Below are 18,018 nucleotides of genomic sequence, written 5' to 3'. Positions count from 1 at the left end.
TGTGATGCATTTAGGAATTTGGAAAGAGCTATTACATACTCTTTCCAATGCAAAAAGTTAATACACTCAGATCAGTTGAAAAGAAAGACAGTAATCCTAGGTTTCAGATAATAGTCATAATTTTTGCTTAGCTTCAGAAAAAAAAAGTGACAAAAATAAACCTGGAGAGTCAAATTTTTTGGTATAGATAATTTCTAAAATTCACTGTTTTTAAACTAGTTGAGATAGAAAAAAGTCTTTCCAATGAATTTAGAAATTTCAAATTTGTGTCTTAACTTTGTCAATTGACAAGTTTTATGTGTGCTGGTGGATTTTCATCACCTGCTTAATAATTTCAAACAGTAATTAAAAACTGACAATTACAGCTAACAGACTCAAATTTCTTTAATTACTTAATCCAAAACAAATGTTAATAAAGCATAAATTTAGAGAAAATTTAAATTTTCAACATTTTAGTAATAATTTTATTTTGGAGGAGATTTATATGGATACATAATAAATAATTTTTCAAATAAAGATGTCATCAGTGTTCTACAGGTAATACCCAAAACACCCACACTGTAAAGAATAAATATAATGTACTCAATCTCTATATCCCATAAAACAAACATTTCTTTAACAATGTGGTTCTTTGTAATTAAATATATTTCTCAGCAATATATTAATCACAAATAAGATACACTGCATCATCAACCACTGATTATCTTCTAATATATTATAAATAATACAAAAACAATTTAGTTGAAATTATTTCAGTGAATCCACATTCAACCTAACATGACCCTTATACTTGCAAACATTTGATCCTACCAAACAAAAAGCACTGTTAAACAATCTCCAATAATTTGAGTAAAATTACAAAATATAAGATCTCACCTCTGTTGAAGTACTTCCTTGAGAGGAAGTACTTGATCCTGACCACATCTTTTTAAGCCCCTGAGCTTCTTCTTTTGTGCTGACTTCTAGTTCAGAAGGACATTGCATAAATACTGGCTGCTCTGACACCTACAGCATTGGATGAAAAAAATCTACATGCTACAGTCAGCAAGTTCAGAAAGAAAACAATTAAAATTTTTAGATCACAGTAAGTTATAAAAACAATTTAAATTCATTTTTACACAAGTATACAGAGACCAAAGACCAAATTATAACAATATAACAGAATTTAGAATTTGTAAACTTCTATTGAAACTATCAAAGAGTAAATATTTTAATAAATACAGCTTACTTGATTTTGGTTTTAGCTCTATGACAATCTGAGGATTGGAAAATTACATTGATATAATCCAATTTTTATAAAATATGTAAGTTAAAACATCAAATATTTAACAGATGCTTCATACTTTTATCAATCTTCAATTTTATAACAGATTTTCATGAAAAACATCTTTTTATGAATTACCTTTCATAATTCTATTCTAAAAATAATTTCCTTAACTTTTATTTATATTTTCAATAATTTAACAATGAACACCAGAATGCATCATCATAACTTTAAAAACTGTTTTCCTTTAAACAAGTGTTTCTAATTAAAATCAAATTTAGTGTTAAAAATATTTTACAAATATTTAAAAAATGTACATAGAACAAACATACCATACACACATAAATTATGTATGTAGGTGAGAAATATTCTTTTGTAGGTATTACTTATTAGTTTTATTGTACAAAGAAATCAGCTCAAACTTTATGAAAAAATTTGCAATCAATACATGTGCCCTCTTTTGAAAAGTAGACCATAAACCATTTCCTTCAAATTATGTTTACAAACAGCACAGGAAATATATACAAATTAAACATTTGAAAAGCATCATTAAGTTATTTCTGTAATAATAATTTTGAGCATGAAAGTCAACTATATCACAATAAATCTTTTTAAAAGTAGTGATCAAATAAATTTAAATATACATGAAAATAAGGGTTTGTTCAATGAAGTTTTAATTATACATTTATGTATAATTCTTTTAACAGTATTAAAATACTAGCCTAGATTGTACATTTTTACATGTACTGTTATTACTAAATTTCACTTAAATTTAGTACAAATATTCAATAAGATACTTAACTGAGAAAATGCCAATTCACAATAGATACCCATATGAAAAGTGGTATTAAAAATTCCTAACCTAGCACCAATCACACTTTTTTTTCCCCTTAACTCAGATAACTATTATTTATACAAGTAACTATTACTGTGTTTAATTAGCTATTGAAACCACTTGTAATGTGTCCCACCATTGTCACATGGTCCATAAATAAGTTAATTGTGAAACACAGCAGCAATTGTGCTAAAATATATTAAGCCTTCTCTACTGTGATACTGATAAAATCTGCAAAAATCAGCAAGTCTTGTAGGAATAGTAAGTTCATGTTTGCTTGTATACTTTTTAATATCAATTGAAATACTCAAAAATACAAAATTAAAGAGTAATTCATAAATTATCTATTTCATTAAATGTAACATTAATTAAACTTTCTGATCAAAGCCAAAGACTTACATCTGAATTAATCCAATCTTTATAAGCAGCAACAACTCTCCTCATTGCTGGAGCAAAATGGAAATGAAAGTGAAAAGCCTACAAGGTAAAGAATATGAACATTAATTTTATCATAACCTAAGTTTAGCAACAAAAAAATCACCTTTCACTTCTTAATGAATGTAAAATTTCTAATTCACTTACATATATATATATATATAGACAACAAAAATACTGGCATATACATTTGATGATTTTCATTTTATTTCATTCCAGAATTTCTTTATGGAATATTAATGTTTTTGTAGCACTGAAACTATTCCTCAGCACCTTGAATAACCTACACATTGTAACTAGTATATTTTTGAACTTTTGTATTCACAAATGTATATCTACATAAGATAATCTAAGTTATGCTATAAAAAGTTAAACTGTCCCAATGTAATACTAGAAAGTTTGAATGAAAATAAAGAAGTTGCACCTAAGTTAACAGTAAAAACTGTCAATTGAACATCACAGACTTGTTAATTGTATATAAAGGTTATATGGCAACTTCAATCAGCAAGTCAAAAAAACGTACATTACACCAAATTTTCTGATGTACATATGAATGAATGATGTTATTTTTATAGTACAATGAACCTGAAAACTCAAATTATTTCCAACCCCTAAAATTAAAATATACAACATCTGGAAAGTCATATTTATTTACATATTTACTTGCAAAACTGAAAACATTTGTAATAAATGTCTGGATACCTAGTGTGCAAACATAAATATTACTCAAAACAATCAGAAGATAATTGAGAATTCTCATTATTTTTACTATGAAATTAGTGTAACTAAATGTTTATCTAATAATCTATTTTACGAGTGTTTCCAAACTTACTAATGTTAATTTTAATCTACAAAAATTTACACCAAACAATTTAATAGTCTCTATTACTCTAAATTTTAGTCTCACCACCATACAATTTACAGATTCAAAGGTAGTGCAAAGACTTGTGTATGTATTTTACTATCCACCATGTAATGCTTTGACTAACATATTCCCTATGCACTCAGAAAAATATACAAATATTCTCAATGAAACATGCCAGTTATGATTCATTATAGTTCCACAATGGGCTCAAGCATATATTTTAACCAAAACATTTTTATGTTTTATTTGACACCGAGTACTACAGCCTTCAGTTTAACACATTAATATCATCATATGATTAATTCCAACACCAAACAGTGTTAAGTGGTGGATTACGTACAATAAATGAACACAGTGGACCAATGCTATATTGGAGAATAGACTTTTGACTTTTACACTGAATTTACTAATTTTATCTTCAAGACATTTGGCAAGACTTTAGTAAATGTGAAAAGTCTGTTGTACACAAAATTCAAATTAACTAGTCTGAAGGCTATGTTGGTTTTCATGATGAAAAAGAAACTAACTTTCAGTTTAATAAAACTTCTGAAATAAACATTAAAAGAATTTGTTCAACAAAGATGAACTATATCTTATCTGCTATTTTATCTACTCTAAAACTAAATGTAACAAAAGCATAAATCACACTCAATGTACAGTGAATTGAAAATCTGAAAAAAAATTCCTCTTGATACACAATTTCTCTAGTTTCTTTTAGTTATCTTCAAAGTTTAATCTGTTAATCTTTTCACATTTACTTTCTATAACTTTATGGTTTTAGTGTTGTACTAATTTCCTACTTGATCACTAATCCTAACATTCACAGCAAAAAACACAGCAGGAGGTGTGCCTCAAACAGTGCAGTACAGCCTGCATAATTTTTGTAAGTGTAAACAATAACTGAACTAGACCTCACCTTTTTTTACTGAGTTAAGTAAAAGATCTCAAACCTTTCAAATATATATTATAGAACACAAAACATATCAGGCAATACAACAGAATATCCTACAATTATAATTTAAATGGCTTTCTACCTAAGCAATAAATAGGTCAAAACAATTAACTTTCATGCCCTAAGCCAGGTGTTCCCAAAGTGGTCGATATTGACACCCAAGGATTGGATTGAAAATCACCTGGGGGTCAAATTGGAAGTTAGTTAGAAATTGTTAATACAAAAGCACATTGCATGACTTATTAAATATTGTTGGTCAAATTAACGTAATGCATTGTGCAAAAAGCAAGAATAGTATAAGCAAAAAATACCATCTGTAAATTAATTGTACAAAAATGCACAAGTCATTTGTGAGTCTTGACAAGAGAGTAATTTACTCTCCCCCCACCCAACTGACAGTTATAATTGAGTGAATCAGGAAGTATTGTGAGTGTGATGTATTATTCAATATGTTTTAGGTTTATTCTGGCTTATATTCCTGATCATTACCAATGATGGTTTTTCTTAGTTATTTTAATTATTTACTAGTATTTACTGTATCCAAAAGTGGAGGTGTAGACTTTAGTTTAAAAAGGATACTAGGTATCATACATAATAAAACAGTACTTAAAGATTATAAAATTAAAGTATTGTACTTAAAATAAGTAAATGAAAATTGTGTGTTTCAGATCTGTGAAAAGTGTGTAATGTTGTGCCACATAGTCATGTAATTCAATAGCAATAAAAAATTAAATACAATCTCTATTACATTATATATTTCTATGCATGCACTTTTGCTTATGTTTATATTTAAAACATTAGAACATTGATCTGTGCTTCTTGTTGCCTGTTGATAAAGTTCATTTATTTAACTTTAGCTACAACCCCATTAACTGTAAAAGAAGTGCTGACAATATTCACTAAATTACTTGAAACTTGGATTCATACCTTCGATTACAAATGAAACGAAGCCTATGTGCCTCCTATGCAAAAAGGTTTTTAGTAATTATGCTATGAAACCTGCAAAGATGAAAGACCATCTTCAAAGAATTCATCCTGATTAAAAAATAAAGAGCTCGATTTTTTTAGAACTTTGAAAGAAAAATATAAAAATCGAGCAATTATAATGTCATTTATGAAAGTACCTGCTCAGGTTGATAATGAAGGAGAGTTAAGGACATCATATAATATTTGTCACAATACAGCAAAAAAAGGAAAACCATATACCATTGAAAGAAAAATATAAAAATTGACCAAATATAATATCATTTATGAAAGCACCTGCTCAGGTTGATAATGAAGGAGAGTTAAGGACATCATATAATATTTGTCACAATACAGCAAAGAAAGGAAAACCATATACCATTGAAAGAAAAATATAAAAATTGACCAAATATAATGTCATTTATGAAAGCACCTGCTCAGGTTAATAATGAAGGAGAGTTAAGGACATCATATAATATTTGTCACAATACAGCAAAGAAAGGAAAACCATATACCATTGCAGAGGAGATCATAATACCATCAATTAAAGTAGTGATTAAAACTGCAATGAATAAAGATGCTGGTCCTGTTTTCAAATGCTTACCTTTAAGTGCAAATACAGTTCAAAGATGTGCTGAAGAGATGGCTGAAGATGTGGAAGAAACTTTGGCATCTGAGCTTATGCATTGTAAGTTTTCTGTCCAACTTGATGAAACAACTTTTGGTAGTTCAAACATTCTCCTGGTTTATGTGAGGTATTTTAGTCAAATTCAAAATAAATTTTGTTTGCAAGGTATCTTAAAGGATGACAATATTTCAATGCTTGGAGGAATATTTAAACAAGCATAATATTCTACTCAGCAATATAACTGCAGTTGCTATAGATGGTACACCTTCAATGGTTGGCTGTACAGAGGGTTTGCTATCTTTCTTACGGAAAAGGTTCCCAATGTACGTAATATTCACTGTGTACTACACAGATACCACCTTGTGACAAAAAATCTCAGTGACGAATTGGATGATACTCTAAAGGTGTGCATCAGATCCATAAATAAAATTAAAGCATATCCACTTAATTCATGACTGTTTGCCAAGCTAGTGAAAAAATTAATAAATTGGTGCACCAATTACAGTTGCATACTGAAGTGAGGTGACTGTCAAGAGGTGTTTGCTTGAAAAGGCTTGTTGAGTTGTATGACTCAACTGTAGAGTTTCTTACAGATCTGGATTCCTTTCTATGTGACAAGATGAAAAAGAATAAGAATCATCTTTTTTATTTGGCAGGCCTATATTCAAAATTTAATGATGGGACAGACCAATCTGCAAGGTAAAGATGTAACAATAATTCAAACCCAAACAATCCTCTTAGGCTTCCAAGTCAAAATAGGCTTTTCAAATCTTCATTGCTACAAAGAAATTTTCAGTACTTTTCAAACTTATGGCAACTGGAAGATGAAGACCAAATTATTTCTGATGATGACTTGATATATATGTAAAGCATCTTGAAAAATTGAGTGAAGACTTTAAAGTGAGCTTTGAGGACTTGGAAAAAAATGCATGTACCTGACTGGATTGTTACGCCATTTGATTCAGAAATAGAAAAAGTAATTATTGAATCTAATTTACAAGATAAACTCATTGAATTTTCCATGGATCTTGAAGTTAAATCACTGTTCAAAAATATGATTTTCAGCAACTTTAGGAGTTATGTAAATATTGTCAATAAGTATCTAAAACTTTTTGGAGTGGTGAACCCTTTTTTACTTGCATTCCCAAGATCCTATGTAGTTGAAGCTCCTTTTAACCATGTAAATTCAGTCCTAACAAAGCAGAAAAACAAACTGAACATAGAAGAGCATGGTGAGTTAATACTAAAACTCATCAATTTACAACCAAATATTAGTGCTCTTCTCAAAAACAATCAACCACATCCCTCCCATTAAAAATGTCAGATGATCAATAAAAAGGTAAAGTAGGTTTATCATAATATATTATTATTATTTATATGTTTTTATTAAGTTATTCTTCTTTTAACTATGACTTATAAATTTTTTATACTTTAAAAAATGAGGTGTCAATAAAAGGTCAAGGATTCCATGAAGGGGTCAACAGTCAAAAAGGTTTGGGGACCCCTGTTCTAAGCAGAAAAAAAATCACAAAAATTAAACTGAAGCCAAATACCTCGGTACAAGTAACAGAATGAGCTATCCTCCTAACAAATCTTGGATACACCAACTACACTTTCTGTTATAAACAATCCAGTAGCAAATACCAGATAATGATTCAAATTACTTGAAATAAAGAATAAGATGGGAGGAATATGACATGTGGATTTTATTTCTTTTTTTTTTTCTTGCAATAAAACAAATGGCCTGGAAGCTATATATTTAAGTTTCAGCACTCAGTAACTAAGTGTATAATTAGTAAGTAACTTTGAAGACCATATAAAGACAGAAAGATGATCTGAAATGAGCAGTTTGAAGTGCAAACATTATGTAATACTCAAAAGCAAAGAATAAGAATTTCTTTAAATAATCCTTTTAAAACTGAGAAATTAAAACTCTGTTCTTATGCCAACCCTACTTACATATGTAATAAAAGTAATAATTATGACTTCAACTCTGTAAAAAAAACAATAACAAAGGTCAATACTTGTATTTTGGTCCACCTTCATACATAGGGTTAATATAATGTATATGCTTTTTCACACATACAACTTGACAGGCAGAATATTTTCATAAAGTTGTATAATTAAGCTGGTCATGTGGTAATGTACTAATGGTGATGGCTTGGTCTGGAATATTTGATTTCTTTGATTTCAAAATAAAATCACTCTGAGATATACTATAATGCAGAACCTTCCCTGGGCCCTTTTGCAGAAGTGTAAAGAGTTGAAGCATATTTTGTTGGTAATATTCAGGTATTTTTGAGATATGCAAATATGTATCACTGGCATAAGAAAAAGAGAGAGAAATTTTACTCTTGAATTCTGGCATCCTATTATTTTCAAAATAATCTTGTACAGTTCAGTAAGATCACCTCTTATTTTCATTCAACAGAAGATACATGTTAAACTTTTCCCAATGGTTACCCCTTCAAATGCTTTCCTGTACAAGTAACTGTGTTATATTCAAAATTTATACACATTTACTATAAATGTACATGAATAAAAGTAATATTATAAAGAATATTATGACTCTAACTTTTATGTTTTCTAAATTTTAAGTCCCTTAATTCAAAAAAGATCTCTAGAAAACTTTTTAAAACAAGTAATAAATTTTGTCAACCACTGATTATAGCCAAGACTTTACAAACTACATTAAGATGTCAGATAAAGTGGATAGCTATTAGAAAGAGGTAATTTTACACTTTAATCTAAATACAACAGTTATTTTGAAAATGGTGTGCAGTTGTCCTCAAAGAATACACATAAATGACTGTAGTATTGTTGGTTGCTTGACTGACTACAGCACTTATGGTTGTTTATTACCCAAATATGTTATAGTTAGACATACAGTTTAAATATTACTTATATCATACAATTAAATTTTAGTTAATTATGTATTAGTTATGTTCTAAATGCATAATTAAAAAGTTTAAGCACTTTTAAAATACACATCATACTTTGCATCACTTCTCTGGTTTACAATATTACACATTGCACAAAAGATTTGCCAAAGGGTTTTGCATCTCCACCAGAGATATTGTAATGTGCCTGATGGGCACCACTAACTTGTTTCATAATGAATAAATGATAAAGGACAAGAAAGGAAAATAAAACATGAAAAAAGAGCTATATGTAAAAAGATCAGAGATAAAGAATTTAACAAAAATATCTTTAAAAATATTCTATAAAAAATTAAAAGGTATTTTTTTCTATTTCCTAATTTCAACTATTTCATTGCATTGTACATTGATAATAATACCTAGAATTTGTGATATGGTAAAGAAATTGAAAACTAAAATGTAAACATTTATCTTATAAACTTCTGATATCCTTTTAGGATTGGTTGGTTGGTTGATTTGGTGTTTTATGGCACAAAGCAGCTAGACTATCTGCACCAAATATCCAGCAGAAAGTTTAAATTAAATTTAGTAAAATTCGTAAAAGGAAATTAAGGTGAAACAAAACAAAGTTTAAAATAAAACATAAATAGCATAAAACCAATGTTCACATCTAGTCTACAATGTTAAGAGAAAAACTACCGTAATACAAGTTGTAAAGGACTTTCTGTAGCATAATTGTAATTATCATAATTCACCAGGAAAGCTAACAGGTTAGTACAAAAACCACTGTCAGTAACCTGAAGTTGACCTTTCCAGTCCTGGTACCTAGTTATTTGACGTTATGGCCATTTTCAAAAAGTAAAGTAATAAGAGTTTTGAAAGACTTGTAGCAAAATTTTAATAATAACTTCTCAGGATGTTTAACAGGTAGTTAAAAATGGGTAGTTCAAACAGCAGCATTAGTCACCTGAAGTTGGCCTTACCAGTCCTGGTTTCAAGTATTTTGACGTCATGGCCATTTTCTAATTTCAAATTGAACAAGAGAGATTATGATTCTTAAAAGGGAACCACAATAAAAAAGGTTTAATGTATAAATATAAAACACTTAAATGACATTAAAAAGAATAATGGCCTTTAAAAAACTAAAAACTTTATCAAGGTGGACAGTGTCACCATCACCAATCACACTATCTAATGTTATGGACAAACCTTGGGACAGAACATGTTTAAAATGGTGTCCTTGTTGAGAGTCGTAACGATGGCAATAAAGTCAAATGTGGCTCATAGTGATTTGAGTGTTACATAGACTACACATTGGTGCATCAGTTTCAGATAAAAGAAAACGATGAGTTAAAAAACAGTGACCAATGCATAGTCTAGTTAGAACAACTTCCTCCTTCTGAACCTTATGGAAGCTAGATGGCCAAAGTCCAATATAGGGTTTTATTTGGAAAAGCTTGTTTTCCCATTGCTCACTCCAAATCGACTGTCAACTGGCACTGAGCTGAGCCTTGAATACAGGACCATAGTCCATGTATGGAATAGGCACTGAGGTGATAGTGCTACAGCAGATAGATTTAGCTGCCGTCTCTGCAAGCTCATTCCCGTGAATGCCAAAATGACCTGGTATCCAGAAAAACTGGATAGAAGTAGATGTTAATGAGAAATGGACCAGTTGGTTTTCAATATCAATGAGAACAGGGTGTGAACCAATGTGAAGCAATTCCAGTGCCAGTAGAGAACTAAGCGAGTCAGCATAAATAGTGCAGTTTGAGTACTGCTTACCTTCTATGTGACTAAAGATGTGAACAAATGATCATTTAGCATCTTGAGCTGGGAGAATAAGATGTATCTGAGGAAATATCTGTACCCGGAACCAAAGAAAGTGGATCTTGGGATTTGTTGGAATGTATGTAAGGGACAGAGATGGGTGTTAAAATTTTTTAACCATGGGAGGTCAATACACTTTTCATTTGTTTTGAGAACGATTCGTTTGGAGGCACACAGAGGTCCGTCTGCTCTCCCACTGTAATAGTGGAATGAAGTACAACAGCATACATCCGAGATGAAGTAGCCAGCAACTTTTAAGCCTCAGGATAAGTAATATTATAAATCGTTTTCAAACGCTGCACCTCTTTTTCTTCCAACCATTTAGAGCAAAAAAAAAAAGTAGGACTGGTGAGAGCCATTGCAACTGATGCAATGAGGGTCCATTTGACACTCATATGCATCACTGTCCTTGTCACCGAAATAAGCACACGTCAAGGAACCACGACATGACGTCTTTGAGTGACTGAACTGCTGACACTGGAAACATCGGAGAGAGTTTGGAATGAATGGGCGTACCCTGCAATTAAGATAACCTTCCTAGATGGTGGCAGGTGAATGTGGTGATGTAAATATCAGAATGAGGATATTGGTCAGAATTGTTTTCCATCTTTGCAAGTGGAGATATGCCTCACTGCAGAAACTCCTTTAGTGGAGAAACTAGCAAGAATCTCCGACTTGGGAACGTTCTTCAGCTCCCTCTCAACAATAACTCCTCGTGATTAATTCAAAGTAGCATCAGGTGTAACCTCAATAGGTACATCCCCAATTGCCTTTAAATGCAAGAGGAGTTCACTGTGCTGAGATGTGGATGTTTCCACCAATATGTCACCAGATCAAAGCTTCTTTACTGACTTTGGAGAGCAAGCAAGTCCCTCTAGTCCCTTCTGAATGAAAAAGGGAGACATTTGCCCTAAAGGATTGTCTGAAAGAGAATGTAAGATAAGAAAATGAGGTACAACAGGTGTTACAGATGTTGAAGATTGCTGCTCAGAATCTTCAAGACATGGTCGTTTACCTATAGGCTGTTTTTTCACTATTTAAGTTTTTATTTAGAGAATCCATAATAAAAAAGGAATATTTTGGTGCCCACTCACTTACCCCACCCTATGAGGGGACACACTACAATGTCAAACAAGGACACTGCAGCAACACCAAGATTTTGTGAGCACTATACCCAAACACCAGCATCAGATACAATGTCCACAATACCTATTGAGAACATCCAACACTGGTACTTGGCCAACCCTAGCCCAAGTGGACCAGCTGACTGACCCAAGGGGGCCACCCCAAGGCTTCCTGTCTACAGAAATTCAAGGCCAATGTGGTGTGTTTGGGTTGGACCCTTCAACTACCAGGATCCTCTCCTCCCCTTCAAGGGTCGCCACGCAAGGCAAACAAGTGGGTGGATGTTTAGATTCCAAAGGAGGTAACCTGAAAGAGCAGAACCTTCCCTGGGAGGTCCCCTCACCACGTACAGGAATCCACACTGAGGGGCCATTTAGGAGGTTCTAGATATTATGCAAATGAAATATGAAAACTATTATAAGATAAAGTAAAGCATTTTTATTCTTGAAATGAAAATCTCTTTGCACTCAATTTGTTAATAGTTTGAATGCAAGTAAGTATGAGAGAAAAATAATTTATATTTAGTGAAATTATTTTAGCTGGAGTCTAGCCAGATGTTTTTCATGCCTAATGTTACATCCTCTCCTTCGATTACCTTCAAAACATAATACAAAGAAATGAGAGGCATTCATCCTATCATTCTACTGAATAATAAAGTCAACTACCCTTCGATCACCCTTTACCATTATTTCTTAAAGAGAAAATAAAGTGGAGGTCTTAACTTGTCCCTATAGGATAGCCCTTTCTCCCTCATGTTATTATGGCACCTTCCATTGAAACCTTTTCAACAAATCAGTATTGTTTTACATAAGGATACCAAAACTTTAAATGAGGGTTAACTAGTAATCTACACAGATGATTACCAAATTTGACTTGTAATCAGTGTTTAAAAGCACTATTTTTATATTCACCAATATGCCAAGATATTCTTCTAAGTGATTTGTTTTCACATCACGATGCAGGAAGTTTTTATTTTCACCAATTTCTACCAATATTCTGACTTTTCTAAGAAAAGCTGCCAAATTTAAAAGTTGTTATTTTTATTTTATTACGGTCAAAATGTTTTTATTTGGAAATGTACAATTATGTGGGAGAGCATCACCTTATTATCGATTGAGAGCTCAATGCTTATTGGTCAATGCACTAAAGGTTTGACAACAAGGCTTATCTTGTTCTTTGAGTCATTCATGCTAAACTAATAAATACTTGGCCTGGCAGGAGAGAATTTACTATTGGCAAACATACATAAACATCATAGCTAACACAAGTCTTTACAATGTTTGTTTGTTTTGGTTTGTTGTTTTTTTTTATTTTGAGCAAAGCTACACAAGGGCTATCTGTTCTATCTGTTCTAATTTAGCAGTGTAAGACTGGAGGGAAGGAAGCTAGTTCATCACCACCCACTGCCAACTCTTGGGCTACTCTTTTACCAATGAATAGTGGGACTTATCATTACTTTATAATGACCCCACAGCTGAAAGGGCGAGCATGTTTGGTGTGACAGGGATTCGAACTAGCGACCCTCAGATTACAAGTCAAGTGCCTTAACCACCTGGTCATGCTGAGCCCTTTACAATGTTTTTGCAGACTGAGGATTAGGATAAAATTTCTGATTGGAAACATATTCACATGTATTTGTAAACTTACTTTATGAATGAGATAAAACAGAAGATTAAACCATAATATTGTCAGAAACATTCGATTTTATCAATCAAAGTATCAGCCAGCAATTGTGTGTTGAAAATGAATTTGAATTTTCTGTTATTCTCTTCATAGAATAAATGTTGATAGTAATTGTATTCTTGATTAAATGTATTAAGTGGTAATTACAAAATTATTTTTGCTAAGCAATTTGAAAAAACAAACAAATATATATTTACCTATCTACCCACATTTAAGTTAGGTAAAGTTTACATCAAACAAAAATATTTTTGAGTCTGGCCAAAACAGCACCTGGCTTACACTTAGTTAAGACTTTTTTTTTACTTTTGTTTACAATAACTATAGTTAAAAATGTTAAAAATTTACTATTTAATTATAAGTTAAGTTTTAAAAATATTATAGCTAAAATGGATTAATTTGTACAATTATATTCCAGATTATTTATGGTAAGCTGAGCTTCCATTTCTATTGCTCTAGTGTTAACCAGTAATTAGTCATCTTGATCTCCTCTTACATATACTAACCCCATCACTTCATGAGGGTTAAAGAGTGCATATGTTTTGACCTTTTAGACAGTTACAGTTGAGCCTTGATATTATAAAAACCAAGAGACTCAGCAAAATAATTCCCTATAACAGTACTTCATTATAACTGATTTGCCACTAGAAGGAGTTATCACACAAAACAAAAATGACTTCCATAATTACAATGCCTCATAATGCAATGTTATCTTTTCACACATCATAACTCGTGCAAAAAATTTAGAGCATCAATACCTCAAGACAGAATTATGTTACTGCACTTGAAAAGGCAAAATCTTACTTAATGAATTTTATAATCTTGGTTTGAAAGTGACAGAAATACAGTGTAGAGAACATTGTCTTCAATTCAATTTGGGACAACTGTTTTAAAAGGTTAGTTTGAACATTTTCATGAGACTGGAGGTAATTGTATAGTTTTACTAGACAATCCATGGCATTGGGATGTTGAAGGCATTTCTTCAGCAACAATGGAAAATAATGAAGCATCTTCACCTGAGTTATTGTTTTGTTGTTCCAGTAAGGAAGCAATAATGTCATCATTAAATGACAAGTTTAAACCAAAAATAACCCACTTTAATCACTGTTAAATAATCTCTCTTGCAGCATAGCTTTTGACTAGTGCAAATAACCATACTGACACCCAGCAGCCTCATCAAACATCAGTTTAAAGGTGATACCATGTTGAGACTTGAATCTTTCCAACCAACCACTGCTGGCTTTGATATCAATGATTCAGTTTTTGTCCCACTTTTCCCACATTTGTTTGGAGCATGAGCTTCTTGATTAGAATATTAATAAAATATTGGTAACTAATTTTAACAATACTTGCTCAACACTTTTGACAACTGGAAACATATGCAGTTTGTAAAATCCACTTTAAGTGGGGGGTTGTGTGTGTGTGTGTTAACCTGAAGATGACCTAAGAAGTTTGAAACATTGTTCTCTGCTTTATTAGTAAAAGTGTTAATACCCATACCAGCCATCCTTAGATGCATATGCAGTTTGGTTCAGTTTTGTTGTGTTCATACATTTTCAAAACAAACATTTTATTCAAAATTGTAGACAGTGTACTGTGCTTCATGTCAAATTTTCTACAAACTTCCATTTACAGTTAATTACTCTTTATTTGACTGCCTTCACTGCACAAATTTTTAGTCACCACTAGCCTTTAAACTCCCACCTAATTGTACAGGTGTATTACTTCGTTCAACTATGTTTAAGCACACAAATTAGTATGCACCAATCCTCCACCAATAGGAGTGTAACAAACCATCCTATCACAATTGACTCCCTCTATGCAGAGAATCCAACATTCACTTTAAGATTAAGCATAATAAAGGAAACCATTAGAAGAGAAAACAAGTGGAAAGTTTGAGAGAAGGTAAGTATCTTTAAGAAATATATTTTCAGTGTGATGTTCATTAAACGAACTATGAACTAAATAAAAACACATTTTCACAGATTCAAAGTGCAATGTTATTAATCTGGAGAATTCTCATATAAGCACTATAGGATACATAAGCTTATAAATTCCACGTTGTTTTCTAGAAGAAGAGTTGAAGTTGACTTATTTATTTGAACGTACTTTCTTGCTCTCAAGTATATCATATTATGGTGTCTTGTAAACATGAGCAGTGATTTGTTGTTTTGTTTTCAGCAGATTTTTATGTCAGTAACTGACAGTAAAATAAGTATGAAATAAATGTGAAATGATTAGTAGTTGAAACTTTGCACTCAATAACAACAAAAAAAGGGCACAGATGCTTTGATAAATTGTTCAGGCAGAGCATTTGTGATAAAACTTTGTAGAATAGATGGTAACTGCCTGTTGTGGAGACACAAGTGTAGAGAATGACCTCTTGAAACTCTTCTGCTTTTCACCTTCAGGAGGAAGATTTTCGAAATGTCATCCTCTACACTTGTAACTCCACAACAAGCAGTTGCTGGCACATTGCTTATTTTATTTCTGATTTTAAAACTTTTCCTTATATTTTAATAATCTGTCTACTGCCTAAAGAATTGAATATATTATTAGGGTAGAAGTAATAATAGATAAAATATGAAGATTTACTGAAAATATTTTTTTCTATTTATTTATGAGGTCTTTAAGGTTATACAAATGAAATATCAGATTTTGAGACAAAGTATTTTTAATCTCAATTTATAATTCAATTTCCACTCAAATTAGTCAAGAAAAAAAATAGATATATTCACAGGCAATTATTTAGTAAAAATACTTCATTAAAAACTGTGTACAAATTATATGTAATATTTACTAAAATCTGCCAAATTTTGTGAGGGTACACATACTGGGTTGAGAGAGTTAAATGTGCAGTCACCTCTATTTACACTGGGTGCTTTGCAAAGATATGATACATAATAATATTAATAATAATAATATGAAATATTAGGAAAAAAGTAAAAATAAATAAATTAACAACTAAATAACATATATAAAAAATAAAATAAAGAGCAACAGATTGCTGTCAACCAGGTGCGTTCATGTGATTGGTAGTTTGAAATTAGAAAAGGTGCCACACTACTTTTTTGAATTGCACAGTGTCAAACATTCCGTAACAGAAATCAATGATCAGAGGGAGGAAAGCCTATGTTTTGGCTAGTGCTAAAGAGTCCTATGGCATGTGACAAAACTATGACAAAGCAAAACCACTATTATTGAGTAACATCAGTGGCACCACTGAGTACATTTTTATGAAGCACAAATATCAAGTGGTAAATTGTGACCTGATATGCACTTTTCAGATGAAAAGCGAAGTAGCACTGCGTGTTCTCAGTTAGCAATTTGAATAGCACAAGTGCATGCATGAGATCTGGATTTATACAAAAGCATGTCTGGACCCTGATACAGATATCTGAATATTTTCCTGATTGTGAAGCCAATTGTTTAGTTAGCAGCTGGTTAAGTACAATTAATCAGTGTAAGCTCACTACGTTACATATATTAAATGGCATAATATCCTAAAGAAATTACAGTCAAGTACATAATGCAACCTAAAAGTAGTCAAAATTAAAAGCAGCATAAATGAAAAAAGTTATCTAATCTCTATATCACTGATCTGCATTAAGATCGTCAAACTGCAATTTTAAAAAATTTCATTACATCTTTTGCTTCAAGTAAATATTTGTTCTGATTTCTTTCACCAAAGCTATCTTTTCCAATAAGATCCAAATTCATCAGTATAAGAAAGTACTTGTTTGCTTGGCAAGAAAAATTGATTTAAATGCTATTTTTTACAATGTTTCACCTCTTTGTAAAACCATTGCAATACTACATTAGTTTCTATAGCACTCTCAACATCTTTTACAGATATATATAAAAAAAGAAAAAAGACTTATTCTTACTTATGTTTTGTCATTTATCCACATTACCAATAATAAACGTTGCATCATAACCACAAAAACCACATAAACTTACCTGTCGGAAAATTTCATGAACTAGGTTCACATTTTCTCGGCTGCTGTAAAGTGTACTCTGAACAATATTATACTCCAAAGAAATATCATCTGCACCTACAGTAGTGTTAGACTCTTTTTCACTCAACTGTCCTGACATTAAGTTGACGGCTGAGCCAGTATCTCTCTCATTTGTCAATAAAGTAACTTTTTTATCACTAGTACCATCTCTCAAATCTGCCCTAAAAAAGAAAATTATATCAGCTAAAAATGATTTTTCTTACATAACAGAATAGGTGAGAAATAACAGATTTCAAATATAAAATTCTTACATTAAATAAAGCCTATAGGAGTTAACAAAATAAATGAATATGTCTCAATCGCATACGAAAAAATAGTATTTTTGAAATCAAGTCACAGACCATATTTCAATGAAGAGAATAGTTTAAAAATAGATGTTGAGAGTACAGTACAAATGTCATACCGCAATTCTGAAAATTAAATACTGAATGAACTGTATAGCGTTAAATGTATTTCTCTGAACATGATTACAGATGTGGCTGAATAAGACTGACTAACAAGCACTTAATACATTGTATCTTTGCAAAATTTGACAGGCTTGTT

General features: G+C 31.3%; 1 protein-coding gene across 7 annotated transcripts in view; it reads right to left on the bottom strand.

Annotated features, from left to right (window-relative positions):
* LOC143222750 (ral GTPase-activating protein subunit alpha-1) overlaps nucleotides 1-18,018 on the bottom strand; it is a 191,441-nt gene that overhangs the window by 132,083 nt on the left and 41,340 nt on the right. For all 7 annotated transcript variants that reach the window (XM_076449694.1, XM_076449687.1, XM_076449691.1 and 4 more), the window contains exons 9-11: nucleotides 17,417-17,636; nucleotides 2,499-2,576; nucleotides 877-1,005 (exon numbers count right to left, since the gene is read on the bottom strand). In XM_076449694.1, the coding sequence (XP_076305809.1) occupies nucleotides 877-1,005; nucleotides 2,499-2,576; nucleotides 17,417-17,636 (427 nt within the window). The remainder of the gene's footprint in view (nucleotides 1-876; nucleotides 1,006-2,498; nucleotides 2,577-17,416; nucleotides 17,637-18,018) is intronic.

Source organism: Tachypleus tridentatus, chromosome 8 (genome assembly GCF_004210375.1).
Source record: "Tachypleus tridentatus isolate NWPU-2018 chromosome 8, ASM421037v1, whole genome shotgun sequence".
Taxonomy (NCBI): Eukaryota; Metazoa; Arthropoda; class Merostomata; order Xiphosura; family Limulidae; genus Tachypleus; species Tachypleus tridentatus.
Note: the sequence above shows the minus strand (reverse complement) of the source record. Positions and strands in the feature narration are given on the sequence as shown.